The following is an 18,512-nucleotide window of genomic DNA, read 5'->3' on the forward strand; positions in this document are numbered from 1 at the left end:
GCTTGTCAAACATGCAGCCGCAATCGAACATATTTCCAGGGCCGCAAGGTTTTTGGTGTGCCGCTGGATCGGCTCGTGGGTGATGATGTGCGCATTCCAGTCGTGGTGGAGCGGCTCATCACCACCATTGAACTGAAGGGCCTCTACGTTGAGGGCATCTACCGAAAGTCGGGCATTACTTCCAGGGTGACACAACTCAAACAGGACATGGATGATGGTGAGTTGCAACATGGCAGTGGTCACTTCTTGTACAGTACGGACCTGATAGCTGCTCTATATCAGTGCATAGCAGTTGTTTTTTGTCAGCCAAGAAAGATATTTATAGTTTAGTGGGTCGAAAACAAATGAGCCTGATGATTGTCAAATACCCTAGTGTGTTTCCATGGGTCGTCCATGTAAATTCTGTGGCTTATGCGAGGCTATTGGCACGAACAGTCATGTGTTTTGTATGTATAACTTTTATAAGGGAGCCATCATATACGATTGCATTTAGAGAAATTGTTAATATCAGGGACGTCGCTAGAATAATCTGAAAAGAAGTTGCATGCGGGGAACCTGCTTTCAACTGGGAAATGATGTTGCCTTATTAAAAGATCTCGTATTAAAAAAAAAGCAAAAAGCAACTCTTATTTAACCGCACACATTAAAAGAACACATACACAAGAGAAGTCGCAGAGACTAGACGAGTGCTATAGTTGGTGACAACCTAAGAATAAATATAGGCTCCACCCACGAGGCTTTATTGCCCTTCTTTTCCATGCCTCCACGCTACAAAAGAAATAGTTCCCAAACAGTGGCCATAATATTCACACAAATAACCATTACCTTACAATACTTGATTGGTGTTAAAATACAGAATCCGAAGCTCGATACAGACTTCTGCATCAGCTTAGCAATATATCTGTTGTTCAAATCGCACCCCCCACTGTGCTCATCTCAGAGTCCACGAAAAAGCGATGCACATCTCTCGAAGGTGATGTTTCTGCGTGGTACCTAAGGTTGTACTAAACAAACCATTCCACATTGAACATAATGTTTAAAATTAAGAAATTGTTCTTTTGCAGTGTCAGAAAATGAAACAGGGGCAATAATCACATGTCATTAGGTGGTTTGCACTTTTTTTACAAAACTGTCGCTGCCAGGTTTCTACTATGGCAGCTATGACTCAAAGCGAAGAATGGAGAAGCGATCTGAGATTCACTTCGTGAATTTCGATTGTTGTGTTGCCTTAAATGCCGAATGCGCATTTCGCGTAGCCATGCTTGTCATCATGTTTAAGGTAAACGTCATTGTTTCATTCGTCGCCTTGTTTCATCGAAATAAAAGCGCGTAGCGTACATTGTGCTTAACAGTGGGGATTATTGCATACATTGTTGTTCATGGCCAAGGCGATGTACGTGGCTAAAATGGCGGCAACTAAAAGCTGTAGGTGAAGCTTTTTTTTTTTTTCTTCATTCGACAATTTGCACTCCATGGTGTTGCCATCACCCCGCCAGCCCTTGAATATTCAACTTTTTTAAAGCGGGGCCCAGTTTTGCTGCAATGGGGGCCACTACTTTCAATGAATGTGTCTGTGGGAAGGTGTGTCTGTTCAGGCAGAGGGTTTTTTCTCTCTGCAGAATGCGAGTGAATTGCGTGCCAGACTATGCTTTCACAGGGAAGTGTAATGCATCCATATTTTCTTTCGTGAAACTCTAATTTAGTATAAACAAGTTATCTCCATGCGTAATACATGCGTGTAATACAAGGAAAATGAAAAAAAAAATATATATATTAAAGTAAGACTCTAATATGATATCGTTAAGGACAATACAACGTCTTAAAAAAGAAATGTGTTTCTTTTTTCTTCGTTCAACAGTAGTTTAAGCGGCGTCGCATCAGTGACGATCATGATTGATGTAACTGATCATGATTGAGCGTGATCGCTGCGTCAATAACGATTGATGCAGCGATATTACATAGCTCGCATCATTTCCCGGTTTGAAGAACCTCGCAAGGCGTTCGTACTTCAAGTGTGAAACAAGCGCTTACTTAACAGATACTTCAATATGGCACGTAATTATGAGCCGGTGGCAATAAATTTTGTTAAAATGACGCAACTGTCAATTGGCGCACGTCAAAATAATTATGCACCTACACGGTGATCACAATTCGCTTTTTAATTAATACACCAATGCATATTCTCCCCACCTGGTTTGTTTACTCTCGTACTGTGTAACGCTGACAGGTCCTCTCGGTTGCTTTTTTATCACCCCTTGCCCGCACTTACAACACTCATATGGGCGCACAACACAGCGCACATCGCAAACAATCTCCAAGATTCTCACGTTGCGACACCCAAGTTACACACTCACACATGCTCATGCAGCAATGCTGGTGCCACACCTTCTGCGGGCGGTAAATAACAGACACGCACATTCAACGGAACACACATGCATACATTCAGACTTCACCTTCACCTTACGAATGACCACAACGACAATCGTCAAGAGTGGTCATTCTAGCGATTCTGACAATAGACGCAGTGTTGCTCCTTCACGCTGCCGAACCGACGGAACGCGGTGAAGCTCTGCCGCTTCGGTGCACTTGAAACACTGCAAAATCATAAACGCCAGCATCAAATCACGGCCGACGACGATGATGCTGAGGGCGAGTGAATGAAATAGTTTCCTCTTGACCAAGAAACCACAGAAAACCGAATGGACGCCTGGCGGTTTTGGTGCCGCGGCACGTCGCCTCTCGTCGCGAACGGCTCGATGCTGAATTTGTCATTAGTTCATCGTGACTCTTACGTCATAGTAATGAGCGGCCGCCGTTGGACCCGCATACTACAAATGGACAGTGGTACATGTTACTTTTTTTTTCTTAGCTCGTCACCTACTATAGTTAAAGATGTGATGTGTGCGCTCGGTCACATGCCTCAGCGGTGCTTGCAAAAAGTGAAATCCTTATTCTCGAATCACTGCTTTTGCTTTTTTACCCACAGATCCCGAAGGTGTGGACCTGGATAGTTACCCCATCCATGTGCTAACAGCAACTCTAAAGGCCTTCTTTCGTGACATGCCTGAGCCCCTCATGACTTTTGAGCTCTATGAGAGCTTTCTTTTGGCCACAAGTAAGTGTCCGTTCAGTCTGTACAAGAATTTGCAAGTCGGCCGCAACAATGTTTTTCACACTGCATCTCTGCTGATTCTTGCCTAGATTTTCAAGATCCCGAAGAAAGAGCGCAGGCTATTTTTGCGGAGACCAAGAAGCTTCCCCCAGCACACTATGACCTCTTTGAGAGGCTGGCATTTCATCTTGCAAGGTACTGGTGCACGATTTGCATGCACCGTCTTTGTGAACTATCACATCCGCTCACGTTGTGTTTTGCCAACATTGAAGCAGCAAGAACGTCGTGGATGCATTACGGTGTTATCTGAATAACAGTGAAACGTTCGAGTAACAAGTAATCCTTTTCTAATTTCTAGCGTTGGAGGCATGTTGCACTCTGGGGAAGAAAGAGAAAAATAGAGAGAGAAAAAAAAGGAAAAAAGAATGGATTAGTGTTTTACTTACACTTTTGTTATAGACCTCTGATATCATTTCTATTTTAATTTTCCAGCACTGAATAAATAGAAACTGAATGCACACTCTAACCGAGGATTTGTTAGCATTGAGCAAAACGCTGCCACTGAAATAATGGTTTGTTGAGTGATTATTTTGGGTCTTGCTTAATTAGGCCCACTATCTGTTAGATTACCTTCTTTGGTACAGCCATGGTCAAATAGACGTAGATCTACTGTACTACTTTTCCTGATGCCAATAAGGGCTGCACATAAATTTTTGTCCTAATTCACATGCTGTTATGAAAAATGAGATATGAATTTAGGCATTGTATGTTCTGCTACATATTTGAGTATGGAATAATTGCTAACTGTTCTTTGCTCCCAATAGTATTGCTTAACAGTAAGAAATTGCAACAGAAAAAAATTTCTCCTGAAGAAGTCCTATGGGTTCTGATCAAAATTTTCAGATGGCCATAACGGCCAAATGCTTAGTACTGTAACTGAAACAAAATGTGTACTATTGTGCAATTTGACAAACAAAACATATTTCTTTGGACTTAGATCAATGTTCACATAATATGCATGTGCTTTTTTTTGTTGTTTTAGCATTGATTATATTTCTTGTAGTGCACTTAACGAAATATTTCAGGTTTGTGATGACTCAGCTTCTAAATGCCAGCCACTTAATCATGCACCATGTCTTTAGTGCTTCTTGAGCATTTCGCAGCTTAATATTTGCAGGCCATTTAGCTGCATACATACGGGTAGCAGTGTTGACGCTCACCTCCCATTTACTGCCTTGCCGACTTTTTTACTTTAGTCTACAGCTGTCAGCATGCTTTACTCGAACGCTCCACCCTGTGGCCTTGACTCTTCAATTGATGCCAGCGCGACCAAGCGTTGGACACGGTATGTTTGCTGCAGCTGAAGATCTATGAAGCGTGAGTCGATTTCACTAGTAAATTTCTGTTTCACTTCTACCTGACCGGCGGGTTGAATGCACTCGTTTGGCAGGTTCTTTTTCACCACGTTTCACTCGGGGCTGCGCACTGCCGCACGCACATAAAATTCGTTGCCGTACGCTTATCACGACTACGAATCATTGCGTGCGACCGCTCACGTGCCGAGGTGAGTAATGCGGCAACAAATTTCATGGGCACGTGAAAACGTAGCCATGAGCGAAATGTGGTGAAAATGGACCTGCCAAGTGAGTGAATTCGACCCGCCATTCAGGCAGACGTGAAACAGGAATTTACTAGTAAAGTCGACCTACGCTTCATCTATTGTTAGCTGCAGCAAACATACTGTGTCTGACGCTTGGCTGCGCTGGCGTCAGTTGAAGTGGCTTGAGCAGAGTGTAGCAGAGTGTTCGAGTTGAATGTGCTGTCGGCTATACACTTGTTGGACCAGTCTGCACATTCTGTTACAAGAATGTGTTACAAATAGAAGTACTTAGACAACATAAGCTTAAGGCACTAACCATGGGCTACTGTTTTGGGAGAAGACGTTGCATTTGGTATACCTTTGTACGGCATGGATCTACACGTGGTCCCCGGTTATCCACCCTTGCATGAATCAATTGGGCCTTGTAATAGTCCCTGCCACCCAGCACTACTTTAGCTTGCCAAATTAGATATGCATGAGCACTTCTTGTATAATTGTGATAGCCTTGGTGCTTCTGTTTGGTTGATGCATCCTAGATGCCTGTGTCAGCTTCATGCCAAGCATTGACTTTGTGCACTGCAGGGTGGCTCAACACCAGGACTTCAACCGCATGTCACCCGAGTCACTGGCCATTGTCTTTGCACCGTGCATATTGCGCACCAACAAGCGGCTGCAAGCGCAAGACACGCTTGACTGTGTCAACAAGCAGACAATGTAAGCACTTGCTTTTAATGGAAATGATGACATTGTCACACTTGGGCAGGTTTCTGTGGCTGCAAGAGCAAAAGCGTTCATTTCTTGAGATATTTAGCATGTGAGAGCATTTCAAGCAGCCTGAATTACAGTAGTCTATGGGTTCTCAAACTGGCTTCCGGGAAGGACACCTAGGGTTCCGCGAGTGGCCAGAGTGAATGGAGGCCGCTACTTGCACTGCTAAATGGCTGTTGATGCACCAGTAGGAAGGCTGAGCCTAAGTTCTTTTGTAGCCCTCCAGTGACATGAAATGAATTTACATGATGCATCGTGCGTGCATCAAAGCACTCATTGCAAGTTTTGTTTACAAAAGAGGCATTGTGCAGTGGCAAATCAGCGCATATAAAAGTTGTGTCATTTGAATGCCGTAGCATCATAATCTATGAATAAAGTGCCCCACAAATCCATGTTTTGTCAGTGCCAGTTTATCATGCAGCCTTGTTTGGTATGTAGCTTTTTTCAAGCTCTTGAGCTGTATTAGTTTCTCAGTGCATGCCGTAGCGGGACGAGAGAGAGGTTTGGCAAGAAAAGAGCAGTGCATCGACCATCACAGCACGGTATTATAGTTCTTACTGTTCAGTAACTAGCTGCTGCTAAAACCCCTTTATATCACCGTCCGTATGTTGGCTTCCATTATTATTGAATTGATTCCCATGCACGCATTGCAAACTGCACTCACGAGCATATTTTACAAGTGCTCTGTGGGCTCTGTCACTATGAGCACAAATTGCACAGAATTTTAGGGTGCGCTTCAGGGCCGCTACCGCGAGAAACCCCTCTCTATGTGCATACTCCCTATCAGCATATACGGTGTGGGATGGCATGGAAATGCAAATGTTGTTGTCTAAGTCAATTAATTAGGGGCTATTGGTTATGAAATGGGGATCAGGCACATTTGTTCTGACCACTTGCAGAACCTAGTTTGAAAGTCCATGCCCTACATGAATTAATTCTCAATGTGGTGTGGGGCTTGTCATGCCGTATGACATCCATGTGAAAGTCACAATCATGTGAGCTACAGTCAACATTGCTCTAATTATGCAATTAAGGTGTTCTCTGTAGCGGAGGACATCAGTGAGAAGGTATTAATAGGTTGAATGATGCAGTAAATTCTAAAGAACATTTTATTTTTTGTTGATAGGCTGCGATTTCTTGCTAAGTTCTTTGTAGAGCAAAATCGTTATTTCTAGTCATTTTTCCAACATTTGTTAGCCTTAATTAGGCAAAAAAAATTAATTCTTAGCTCAAGCACTGCTACTTATACCTAACTTTAGATCCATACTTTAAATGTACATTTGACCTATGTAAGGCATAAGGAGTATACTTGTTCTCTTGTCACCTTGCAGCTGCGTCCGGTGCATCATCCAGGAACAGCTGAAGAAAGTGCAGAACACTCTAGCAGACATTGACACATTGGACACTGCTGTCAGCACTGTCGTTACAAGGCTGAGTTCACTGCGTTCTTCAAGGGTAAGCTCTGCAGTTCATTACTGCAGTAGTTGCTTGCACAAGTCCCGCTTTTGTGCGAGATCTAGTTGAAGTGTGAAAATTTGGAAAAAGAAAACTTCAGTGGCTCTGCTTTGTTGCTGGGCTCTCTGCTTCATTTGTATAATTAGTGCAAGTAATTGCTACTATTTCGCTCGTATCCTTCAATAATAAAAGGCAGGAGTTGTGGACAACTGAATTTTTAGCCTGCATAATGGTTGCGAATGTTTCGTGGCTTTAGTGCATGCATGTGTCTTTTCAAGTAGTGTAATGTGTTCTGCAGCTTTCATTGGCGGTAGAGACGAACGGCAGCCAGCTTCCTCCACAAAGCAGTGTCCGGGATGACGACGACGAAGAAGCCATACTCACGCTTCAGATAGAGAACCTGGAGAAAGAAAAGTGGGTACCCTCTTCCCTCTAGAGTGCTTCTTTGGGCCGGCTGCTGTCTGTCTGTGGAAAATGAGAAACAGCACAAACAACGGGTACAGACAGACCAAGCGCTGACTTGCAATCATGCATTAGTTGCAAGTCAGTGCTTAGTCAGTCTCTGTCTTATCCTGTTGGTCTTGCTGTTTCTAGTTGTCTTCTTTACAGCATGTTCAGGGGTATAGATCATGCATTTATGTAGCATGGTGCACATGTGAGCTAGATAGTGACCTGTATTGAGTTTTTGTTTGTGTTGGGTTCTGTGCTGTTGTGTAAGTTGAGAGTCAACTGTTTATGAAGCAGCTACTCCGCAATGGAAATTGGCTGGTTTTCACGAATACACATTCTTCTACTGATCGATATGAGAATATATGAAGCTTCGAATGACATGAAGTTCAGCTAGTTAGTACTATGTTCATCACGAGACCGAGTAAGTACGGGACAAGTGAACGAGAGAACACAGGCTGTGTTCACTAGACATGACTATGAGGTGATGAAATTTGAATGAAGGCAAGTTGTGGCCGTATCTGTTCATGGAAAGTGGCAAGTCGTCACACACGTTCTCGACCTTGCGTTTAGTGTTTGATGCTTGTCTGTTTCTTTCGATCTTTGCACAAGAAAACCACAACATTAATCGACCCTTTCTTTCCCTGTGCTGCATAAAACTAAGGGGCAGCCACTGCAGCACATCTTGTTGCAGGCAGGTGGAAGAGTTTTTCTTGCTTGTCTTTAGTCAAAGAAACAGATAGGGATCACACATCGCATCCAAGGAAAAAGGAAAAGCTGCCTACTCGTGTATTTCAGAACTATTGTTGATTTTCAAGATCATATGCTGCTTTGGCACCTTGATTCTAATTTTGTCACTTCTTTGTCACTTGTAGTTCCAGTCTTGCGTAACAGAGAGGCCGTGTTTGCTGTGCACCGGGTACCATCAGTTTTGATATCGCCCTTAAATTTGATGAATATCTCGCATTACATGCAAATTGTGGGATTGTAAAAAAAAAAGCTATGCTGTAAATTGGCATGCATTCCAACTCTAATATAAATGACTGCTTTCAGATAATTGATTGAAAAACTGATTAACAAGCTTTTGTTAATTAGTTGTGTCAATGTTATCTTAGTTCTGGCAAAGTAGTTTTGCCTCGATATCTGTGTATGAAAACAACAGGAGTGTGACTGTCATAGAAGTTTTGTTGAAAACTTCGATTGTACAAAACAAAAACATCTGTTGTATACTACGTAGTTTGTCTATTTCTGAAAGACTGCTCGAAAAGCATAATGCATCATGGCACATTGTGACAGTGTTTGAAGTTCATAATGCAGCATGCCATGGTAGATGGAAATGCTTCTTTTTTTTCTTCGTGGGTGTGCTACTTCTGGTGGTGTTCTTGATGGGAGGCCAGCTTATGTGGCTGATTTGCATTGCATGAAGATCAGTATGTGCTTGTAATATTTGCATATGAATGTAGTGAAAGTTTGTGTTTTTTTGCATCTTGTATGTTCACACTGTCGTAATGTTCAAAATCGGGGTGTCTTCCTTCATTATATTTAACTGCATACTCTGTTGCATTTTTTATGGCAGCTTCTTTGCATTCAGAAACAGTAGTTGCACATACTATGCATATGAACTTTTATTTTAAGCAAACCAGGGAAACATCTTGAAGCAAAGTTAGCGGATGCACTATCTTTGTCATCTCTCTTCAGGGCGATGCTAACTACAGTGCTTCCAACGCTGGCCCTGAGTGGATCTGATGATGATCTGCTAAGCACAGACATGGACAGTGCTGCGGGAAGCCTTGACGATGTGCGACCTTTTGATGAAGCAAGTGAGTGTGAAGTTTTTTAGCTGATATCTGCAAGTTATTTTTTCTCATTTGCTGCTGTGCCTGGAAGGTAAGCAGGTGGTTTTGCAAATCATGGGCCTTTTTGGGAACAGGTAGTCCTTTCTTGGTGATTTGTTCGGCGAAACCAGGCCACCATACTGCTGCCACGCACTCAGTTGTTAGTTCAATCCTTGGGCGTGCTAGTACCTGCGCCATGTTTTGGGTGCTTGTGAAGAAACCCGAGTAGTTGGAATCTATCTGGGCTGTGGGGTTCTCTTAGCCCCTTTGTTATGTTGAGCTTCATTCATTATTCAATCAGAGCTCCCACGAAAAATACATGGCTACGGTAGGTACATATGTGAAGATATATTGCTCCACGCCATGATATTTTGCTAACGTAAAACATATGCGAAGAAACTTATATACTTCACTTTCTTAATGCACCTCCCCGTTTTTCTTAGAGAAAAACACTATACAGTGGAATTTCTAGTCACGTTCCTTTTTGCCGCGTTTACCTGGCTCGACGGTTCTGTCCGTCTGCTAGATCGTTTGTGACTGAGTGTACCATTGCAGACACCAGTGATCAAGTTTATAAGTTGGCGGAGCAAGGGTAATTTTCTTTTACCACACTTTCGCGGTGCGTTCGACCGCCTTCAACAAGGCGTGAAGGTCTGATACTTTGCCAACAGTGCTGCATTGTCACGTGTAGATGCCATAGCAGCTGGTGACAATCTAGCAAAGGTATCACCAAACGTCATCGCTTGCCAGGTATCTGCCACACTGGCGCTAGATTTATTAAAATGATATGACACTGTAGATGCTTTAAAATCTTTTAAGGGCTGTTCAAGCATGAGTCAACGCACAAGGCAAAGTTGCTCGGTTTGTTCAAGTGTAAAACATTGAAATAAAATTGTGTACTGCCAAATATATATATATTTTTTCATTGTTCCTATTTCTTGGTTCTTGCATTTCTCAGCTGCTTCGTTTATTTTCTATGCTTTCTTCAAAAACGTATCGGCCGGTTTCTCCTGTACTACGCTGTACTGCGCTGCACAGTGCTGTGCTGTACTGTTCAAAGTACTTCACAGCTGAGCGTATGAGAAATTACGCTCAACATTTAATTGCGATAGCAATAAAATTCACCAGGTACATTTGTGCCATTACCACCGATGTGTCTGTCCTACTGTCAATAGAGTAAACACAATTCCTGCATGGTTATATGGCCCTAAGAGACTCTCACACTGACGATAACATTAAGAAACAACAATGTGGTTGCATGTTTTGGCAGGTGCTCTATTTTCTTTGGTTTTTAGTTTCATCAGCTGAAAGTGATAGGTTAACAATTAACAGTTTTATCTCTGCCACCAGGCCTTTATCAGACAACACTGCTCATGACCGCCACATTGCGCAGTGGAGCTGCATCAATACACAGAAAAAAGAAAAAAAAGATGTTGCGTGCAGAACAGGCAATGCAGAGGCAGTGTATACCAGATAATTCGTGTATATTTATAAATTTTTGAGCCAACAAAGTTTTGTAAACACAGCGCACATTTGCAGCCTTTGCAAGTTGCATTTGCAACACGATTTCTCTTTCTTTGAAGATGCAGTCAGCTTTTGTTTGAAGACAGCTTGCTTTTGCTGTCGTTTTCAAAGTCACAAAGCCATTGTGACGCCAAAATGACGAACTTTTAAAAAATTCATCTACTGTTTATTATATGCATGCCAAGCAGTATGCTGTACCTGCAGCCTCATGAGGCACTTTTAAATGAACTTGTTGTTGGGCTAGTTGGTAGAACATTCCAAAAAATTACCTAATTTGAGCGTAAACACATGACACATTCACGCACATGCATGCGTGTTTTATGCCTGGGTGTGTGTGTGTATGTGTGAATGTCTTGTGTGTTTGTGCTCAATTTAATTTCATGAGACACCAACGGCAGAGTTTCCTCTAGTATAATTTTTTTAGGAAGTATCATGGTTGCGTGAGTGGAGGCAGCGGCGTTTGGTGAAGCTCCTCCCCTGCATCGCACTATTTTAGTGCTGTTCCCGATTATGGCGAATTGCCTTCCAGGTGCTCTAGGTGATCAGAGGCATCACCCCAAGACGAGAGTCTCAACGCCGTTGCGCCGGTTGCAGCCAGCTCGCTTCCCTCCTGGCAGCGGACAGAGTGGCTCGGCGTCGGGCATCTCGGCTTCGGTCTCGGATACCAGTGTTGTCTCGCTGTATAAGCCCACCGAAGTGGATGACGAAGCCATCATGGTGTGATTGCGATCATTGTGCCATGAACTGTTTGTGATGGCTTTGCTGTCTCGGTTGAGGGACTCCCCATCGATGTTTTGTTGCGAAAAGCATTCCTGTATCTGGTCGTGATGTCTGCAATTTGCAGGATAAGGTCCCACATGTTCAAGGATGTGCCGGCAGTGAAACAACTTTCCATGCGCGAACAAATAAGGATTAAGGATTGGTTAGCAGCTCTGGGAGCACGCGTTCTTCCATTTACTTTATCTCGGTAAAGCTGACTGTGAGCTGAGCCAGGTTTCAGTCACACATTTTTGTTTTCTAACTGTCAATATTTAAAAACTGCGAGTCAAAGTGGTCTCTGTCTTGGTGACGAATCTGGTGGATCTCGTTGCACCTCTTGCTCTACAACTCACCGAGCTGTATGTGCGAGAACTTAAGAGTTGTTATGTGCATATGGGGATCAAGAAATAAGCTTGCGTGCGCATGTGCCACATTTCTGCATTTATTGTGACTAGTGGATTACAGAAGTATGTGACTGCTGGCTTCCTGCCCTCTGCGGTAGCAGTATTGCAAGCGCAATTTGGGGGTGGTCGGGCTGACCGTGCGTGTCCATCTTTCAGAGCGCCAAGGCCTCCGTTGGCCTGATATTTCAGCCGGTACGAACGAGTGCTCGTTTCGCTAACCTTCACCACGTAAGAGGCAGTATGCGAAGGTTGGTTAGCAGAGGCATGAAATCTTTAGAGGCTGTGTGCAACTTAATTTTTTAAAAAGAACTATATGGCAGTGGTTTACTGTAACTGCTTATTTTGTCAAAGTGACCACCTTGTATGCTCTGAAGACCGTCATCTGTAAATTGTCCCTGCTAGTGTGCTTCATCAGACATGCATTTGTTGGGGCAGGTAGTAGCCCATGAAAACATGGTTAACGTTCTCCCCTCGTGTCTTGTTCGGGACATTGTGACAATGTATCTCTTGCTGTCGGTCAGATTTGTTTGTTTGTGTATTGCCACTTTTATTTCCCGTTGATATTGTCGGCTTTGATGTCGTGTACGGTGGATCCAGCTCCTTTGTCTTTTCGAACCTGTCTTCTCCTCGGAGCAGGTTTAATCGTTACGCTCTGCCACCGGTGTGTCTCAACTTTCGTGCTGCAAGCGGCTACTCTTACCACATTGCTTTTTGCTGCAAAACAAATTAGAGCAAAAGGAGTGTGCATCTGTCTTGTGTGACACACTATAGAGAAATCTCAAAGTTTGTCGTGGCAAAGCCGTCCCGTCCTTTCTTTGTTCTTACGTTGACGTTATGCTTGGCATTAGCTTTCGTGGAATAACATTTACCATAATTGTTGAATTTTAGAGGATTTTTTAAAGTCTTCATCAAGGTGGCCAAATGTAACTTCACCCTGAGGGGAGGCATTTGATCTTAAAGAACATTCTTAATTATTTTAACCGGCCTAACTAGCGTAGTTGGTAGATAGGTGCTGGAACGAGTAGGTTCATGTGTACTAGTTTTTGGTGACTTGTACTGGCTACTCACTATGACTGTCTTCCTCTGGAAACTGCTAATGGAGTTTGCTTTCAACTTCATCTGCCAGTTTTTTTTTCTTCTTAAGCTGACTCATTGCTTTTTTTTATTATCGCCATAATTTCTCGAGAACTGACACGCTTCTTACTTTTTTTTTCATGCGGGTGTGTGTTGCAAGCTTTTGTTACGCTTGTGACTGTTTTTTTATTCCTTCACCATCATGAGGTATTATGTTCTATTACTGCCACCAATATCTCATTTTTTTTTTATTACTGTGCTGTACGCATGCACGAAACAAAACCGGCTATGTATGCAATGTTTCATCTAGTCAGCGACATCCACGTGAAACGCTCCTTCACAAACCTGTTTCAGTATGATGCTTAAGCTGCCAAGAATCGGTGTTCTGTATTTGGTCAGCGTCATTTTTTTATACATTTATACTGTGTTTTGTAAAGGTCCACGTATTGTTATACCATCTTAAGTCTTTTATAAGCCTCTCGACTTCGCGTGTGCTTTCCCCCGTCCTCTTTCTGACTTACAGCTTTTCATTAACGACTGCATGGACTGTGGGGAAGGTCGCAACAACTTTTTTCCTTACTGCCTCCTGGTTATGTTACATTTTACAACAGAGTTCATAATTGTGACTGTGTCAGAAGGAGGTAAAAGGGCTTTTATCTCCTTTGCACTCTTGACTCATTTGGCATGCTATTCTTATGTCTCCAAACAAAAATAAAATAAAAATAAAGCCGAGCCATCTATGTGTAAAGCCCTTCTGCCATTATTGCAGTCGCCTACACTCCATTCCAAAACACTCGCCCAGATGTGGTCCACTTACCACGACCACTGTTTTTTTTTTTTTTTTCCTTGTTCTGTTGACCGGTGCTTCGCACAAACTTCATGATTGTGGATCACAATGTGTTTAGAACTTGTGAAAGATGCCAAATGTGACGTTGAATGCCAGCGTTAGAACTGTGACAAAGTTTTTAAGGTACGAGTGCACATAAAGCAAATCAGGGTGGCACACATATATTGAGACACATTTTTTTTCCGTGCCTTTAATATGGCATTCACTTGACCCCTTGTTTTGTTTTGGTATTTAACTTTATTGATGTACTCGCAATGGTATGCACAGCTAATGCATACGAGAGTGGGTCCTTGCTTTTGTGTGGCGCTGATAGAATCGAGAAACTGTGTAGAGTACCACTGCACAAATGTACCAGAAGTGTCAAAAGAAAAATGAGAACAAAAAAAGAAAGTGAAAGAAATGATTATTTATGCCAGTGTTGTCTGTTCAATGTTGGGTGTGCGAGTTCTGTGGCTTGTACAGATCGAAGTGCCTTGATCTTATTTGTTGCCTCATCCTTGTATGTTTCTTTTTTTATTTTTCACTTTTTATTCATCGAGAGAAGGAATGGCATTTTTGGCCCTTCTCTTTTCTTTTTTGTTGTGTGTATGTATGTGGCACTGCGACTTTGTGCAATTGGCATAATGTGCAGCAAGGCTTTTTGAGGCCAAGTGGGTGCAAGGCAGGCAGTTGCATTACACATTGTTGGAGTTGTTCTGCTGGCTTACTCATGATGTTGTACATTAAACTGTGACTTTGTAAATTTATCATGCTCAAGATTTTTGTACAAGAAATGTTTCCTGTGAGTGTTTTTATTCTTATTTCTGGAAATTAAATATGAAAAAAAAAACTTGTGTTGATTATTTATGCACATCAGTATCTTTAAGCCTATATAAAACCATTTCAGATCCACCATGTGAGTTCATTTCACTGTTGAAAAACAGACTTATCAGCAAACATCATGATGATATTTGGTTGTACCTTGCCATTGTGCAAAGAAAGCAGTATATATCATACTCATCCACATAGGATGAAAGAAAGAAGAGAGAAATTAATTTATGTACATTAGATTAGTTTTCAAGTGATTTATGGGTGTATTAAATGTGCTTGTCATATTATAGCAAGTCTCACTGGTATAGCTGGATGCTTCACATGAAGGATCGTGCATGGGAAGTTTCAACTGGTTGAAATAGCAATGTGAGGGACTTTCCTTTTCTTTTTCTAGTGCATAACTCAAGACATCAGCTAGTAGTGGGTAGCTGCTTAGGAGGAAAAGGATGAAGAAGTTTTAAGGATGGCATACTTGGCCAATCCCCTAAAAAGGGTACGTGCCACTTATCAGAGGAAACAAACACAGAACAAACATACAAGTATGAATAAATCACTCTGCATTTTCCTAAAGCGTGCTTCAGAGTGCTACACCAATATGTTATATTGTGTTGATGAGTCACTGATGTATGTCGCTGTGTGGCATCTACACTTAGCCAGTTCGTGGTACCTTTGTCTCTATGGAGAGGTAATCGAAATAAAAGCGTGTGTTGTTATTACGTTAGCAATTACACGAACACTGCAGGCGCATTTTTGGCGTCGACGTGGCCGTGATTTTCCGCATAAATTCCGAGAAGAATAACATCGGCCCGCACATTGGGTGTTTCATTTTTGAGGGAAGGAAGGTGTGCAACGGCAGCGGACGATCGTGGCTCAAGCAAAGGGGAAACACGCTGGCCATTTTGAGTAGCGTAAAAGGTCAGTGTGGGCATGGACGGCCCAGAGAGGAAGGGGGGGGGGGGGGACCTGTCTTCAAGCAGTCAACTGCACAACATCCACGGTGGATTCGTCCCCCACCATCGAGGTGACCTCCCCAGGGCTCTAGGCAACAAGGGCCGCCACTGTCAACTGCAGTAGCCGCGGCCATGGTGGCTAGCCACCATACCTTGTCTTTTCGTTTCCCCTGTCACGTCTGCTTCGTAGTTGTCAGCTCTCTTTCTTCTTTTCTATCTGCTTTTCTGTCACCCCTTTCCCCCACCTCCCAAAGCACTTATAAGTGTGCGTGCTTATCAGTGTGCTTATCAGTGTGCACCTTTTAGCAAATCTGCAGATGGTTCATACTATGTACGTGTTGGGTTCATACCGCTCAGTTTAGTTGAGGCGATAGACAGTATAAAGGTCTCTTTTCTCGCTGCAGTGTCTGTGGTTCCTTACGCCAGGTCGGATGATAAATAAGTTAGCTGCTCGTCGTGCTTCATAAAACATTTCGAAAATTTGTTTCTGGCATTCATTGCATTTTCCCTTGTGGCGTAACTGACATTTTTTTTTTTTTGATGCGATATGGTACCACTGTTTTCGTAAGGGTCTCTCAACGTGGTCCCATAGCAAATTTGCTATGGTCCCATAGCAAATGCATTGGAAGTCTCAAGTATCGAGATGATGCCCCTGAGGCATGAAGGCTGGTGCGTAGGCTGAATTTTTTTTCCGCCGGGGGGAGGTGGGGAGGGGCACCTCCTTGAAATGGTCTTTTTTTTTTTCCTCTGTATGTCACGGCGAAAAAGATTTCGGGGGAGGGGGCACAGGGTTGGTATGCCACTGCGCCACTGCGTCTGGGCGAGGACTCTGCTCTAACTGGCCTCCTCTAAGACGGCAAGCGTCAGGCAAGCGGAGTTATGTCCCTGTCAGCCTCCTCCCTCACCCTTCCTCCCCTAGGACGAGTCTGAAGGGAAAAAAAATGTATAGCATATCCGCGGAGTAAATGATGAGTGGGGCGGAGCGTCCGTCCGTCCGTGTGTCTGTCTGTCATGGACGGACGCTTCGTCCCGCTCATCATTCACTACGTGAATTTCTGTACGAAAACCACTAGCGCCCTCTAGTGATATCATTTCCATAAACATGCACACAACGTCATCTAGTGAGCAATTCTTAAAGCTAAATGGAAGCGGCTACTACTACAATCAAACAAATGTCATAATTAATGCACAAAAAAAACAAAGAAAGTTGTGGGGCCGTGCATCTCTCAACGGCCTGACCCTGAATTTTTCGGCGGCAAAGGCGGTAGCCAGTTAAAATAGTGCAACGTCAGCGGCCCTTGGCTGCCGTTATCGCCAACAATATGCGTGGCCATAACCTTGCACTTTACGTAGTGACGGGACAAGCCCGTACACGTAAATGTATGCGGTAGACCAGAGGCCTAGCCAAAGGGTGGAACTCTAGGTCTGTGCCTCCCCCAACCCTACCCGAAATTTTCTTCTCCGTGCAAACATGGTGCAAAATGACCATTTGCATGTCCGGGCCCTTCTTTAGATAAAGGAGATGCTCCCCCCTCCCTCCCCGAAAACAATTTCTGCATACAACCTTTAGGCAGACTTTTCATTAAATGATAAGAGTAAGGGGGGGGGGGGGGGGCGGGGGGCTCCATGCGCACGCCTATGCTGAGGAGCCGCACAACGTTCACGTGGAGAGCCTCGCCACTTTTGTTCTTTCTCATTTGCTCTCCGGAGCGTTTCTACTGACGACGCTTAATTAATGGTAGAAATCTATAAATGGGTGCGTGGGGGGGGGGGGAGTCGACGGCTTTAAGTATTTATGAGCTTGTGTTGGTGTATGACACTTCGGAAGGCGGTGGTAGAACACCGTCCCGAAATATTTTCACATTACTTTCAAGTTATTTTATAATTACTGTTGGCTTCGTCAGACTGTTTCTAACAACAAACTAAAAAAGTTCGAGGCAAGGAGGGTTCAGCTCTTCCCCCCCTCCCCACCTCCGAAAAATTTCAATTACGCTTGCATATACATTACACGCACACATACAAACGCATGCATGAACTTGCATAATTGATGGTCTAAGATCAGAGGCAGTGCAGAACCACACGGTGCGTTTATTCCGGGTGTTTTGAAGTGCATCATTAGACAGTCCGGGCGTATGAGTTACCTGTATTGTCGCGTACTGATGAATAAAGACTTAAATGACGTCCATTAAATCAATGGAGAGTGTGCACTACGGACTTGAAAATAAATAGTGATACGCAGCTACAGAAGAGACATGCTTCGTAAAGATAAACTCTGTTTTGCAAACTTTAAGGCGAATGAGCATTATACTTTTATTGTTATGCGTCTCAGTTCGTTATAACCCATTTCGTTATAATCAGCATTGTACTCGTTTGTATCCGTAAACCGATAAAATTTCGCCCTGTGGTTCCGCGTCATTTTACATCAAGAGTATACGTTCGCGTCTTGCTCTCCGTATGTGACTGACCCGATCGGTTTAGCACTGATGGTGCTTTTTATATTCTCGTTGATATACTCTCGTTGGCTGCTGAGAAAGCATTAGCATGAATTTGCTGCGAACGTATGAAATCCGGGATAGTTGCGGGTACTTCCCCATGGGGCGCGTACTCACGCGCCAGTCGCATATAAACAACACAGGTCAGCGTACCTGGACTGCGTAGACTCGGCGTTCTGCAGGCTCGATACTGTCCTGACCCAATCGCACTCTCGCGACGTGTTTCGCGAGTGCGGCACAACACGCGGCACTGTCCACGTGTTCGAACACACACACACACATAATCGCGAAGCTCCAGGTGTCGCTGGCGCCATTCCCGCCACAGGCCCGGCGGGCACAGCGCAGCGCGATGTGTCGCCGTGGGCTTTCCCGAGCACCGCCAGCAGCAGAGTCGACCCGCGTCTTATTTGGAGCACGCATGGAGGAAAGCGGGGA

General features: G+C 43.6%; 1 protein-coding gene and 1 long non-coding RNA gene across 3 annotated transcripts in view; one reads left to right on the plus strand and one right to left on the minus strand.

Moving 5' to 3' along the window:
- Nucleotides 1–14,571, plus strand: part of LOC119187729 (unconventional myosin-IXb-like) — a 65,250-nt gene extending 50,679 nt beyond the window's left edge. For both annotated transcript variants that reach the window (XM_075894177.1, XM_037435809.2), the window contains exons 36-43: nt 40–217; nt 2,987–3,115; nt 3,202–3,307; nt 5,295–5,426; nt 6,812–6,935; nt 7,234–7,349; nt 9,081–9,202; nt 11,271–14,571. In XM_075894177.1, the coding sequence (XP_075750292.1) occupies nt 40–217; nt 2,987–3,115; nt 3,202–3,307; nt 5,295–5,426; nt 6,812–6,935; nt 7,234–7,349; nt 9,081–9,202; nt 11,271–11,464 (1,101 nt within the window). In that variant the 3' untranslated portion in view covers nt 11,465–14,571. The remainder of the gene's footprint in view (nt 1–39; nt 218–2,986; nt 3,116–3,201; nt 3,308–5,294; nt 5,427–6,811; nt 6,936–7,233; nt 7,350–9,080; nt 9,203–11,270) is intronic.
- Nucleotides 1–18,439, minus strand: part of LOC142816400 (uncharacterized) — a 35,220-nt gene extending 16,781 nt beyond the window's left edge. The window contains exon 1 of the long non-coding RNA XR_012895108.1: nt 18,231–18,439. This is a non-coding gene — a long non-coding RNA (uncharacterized LOC142816400). The remainder of the gene's footprint in view (nt 1–18,230) is intronic.
- Nucleotides 18,440–18,512: the final 73 nt, after the last annotated feature.

Source organism: Rhipicephalus microplus, chromosome 1 (genome assembly GCF_043290135.1).
Source record: "Rhipicephalus microplus isolate Deutch F79 chromosome 1, USDA_Rmic, whole genome shotgun sequence".
NCBI lineage: Eukaryota > Metazoa > Arthropoda > Arachnida > Ixodida > Ixodidae > Rhipicephalus > Rhipicephalus microplus.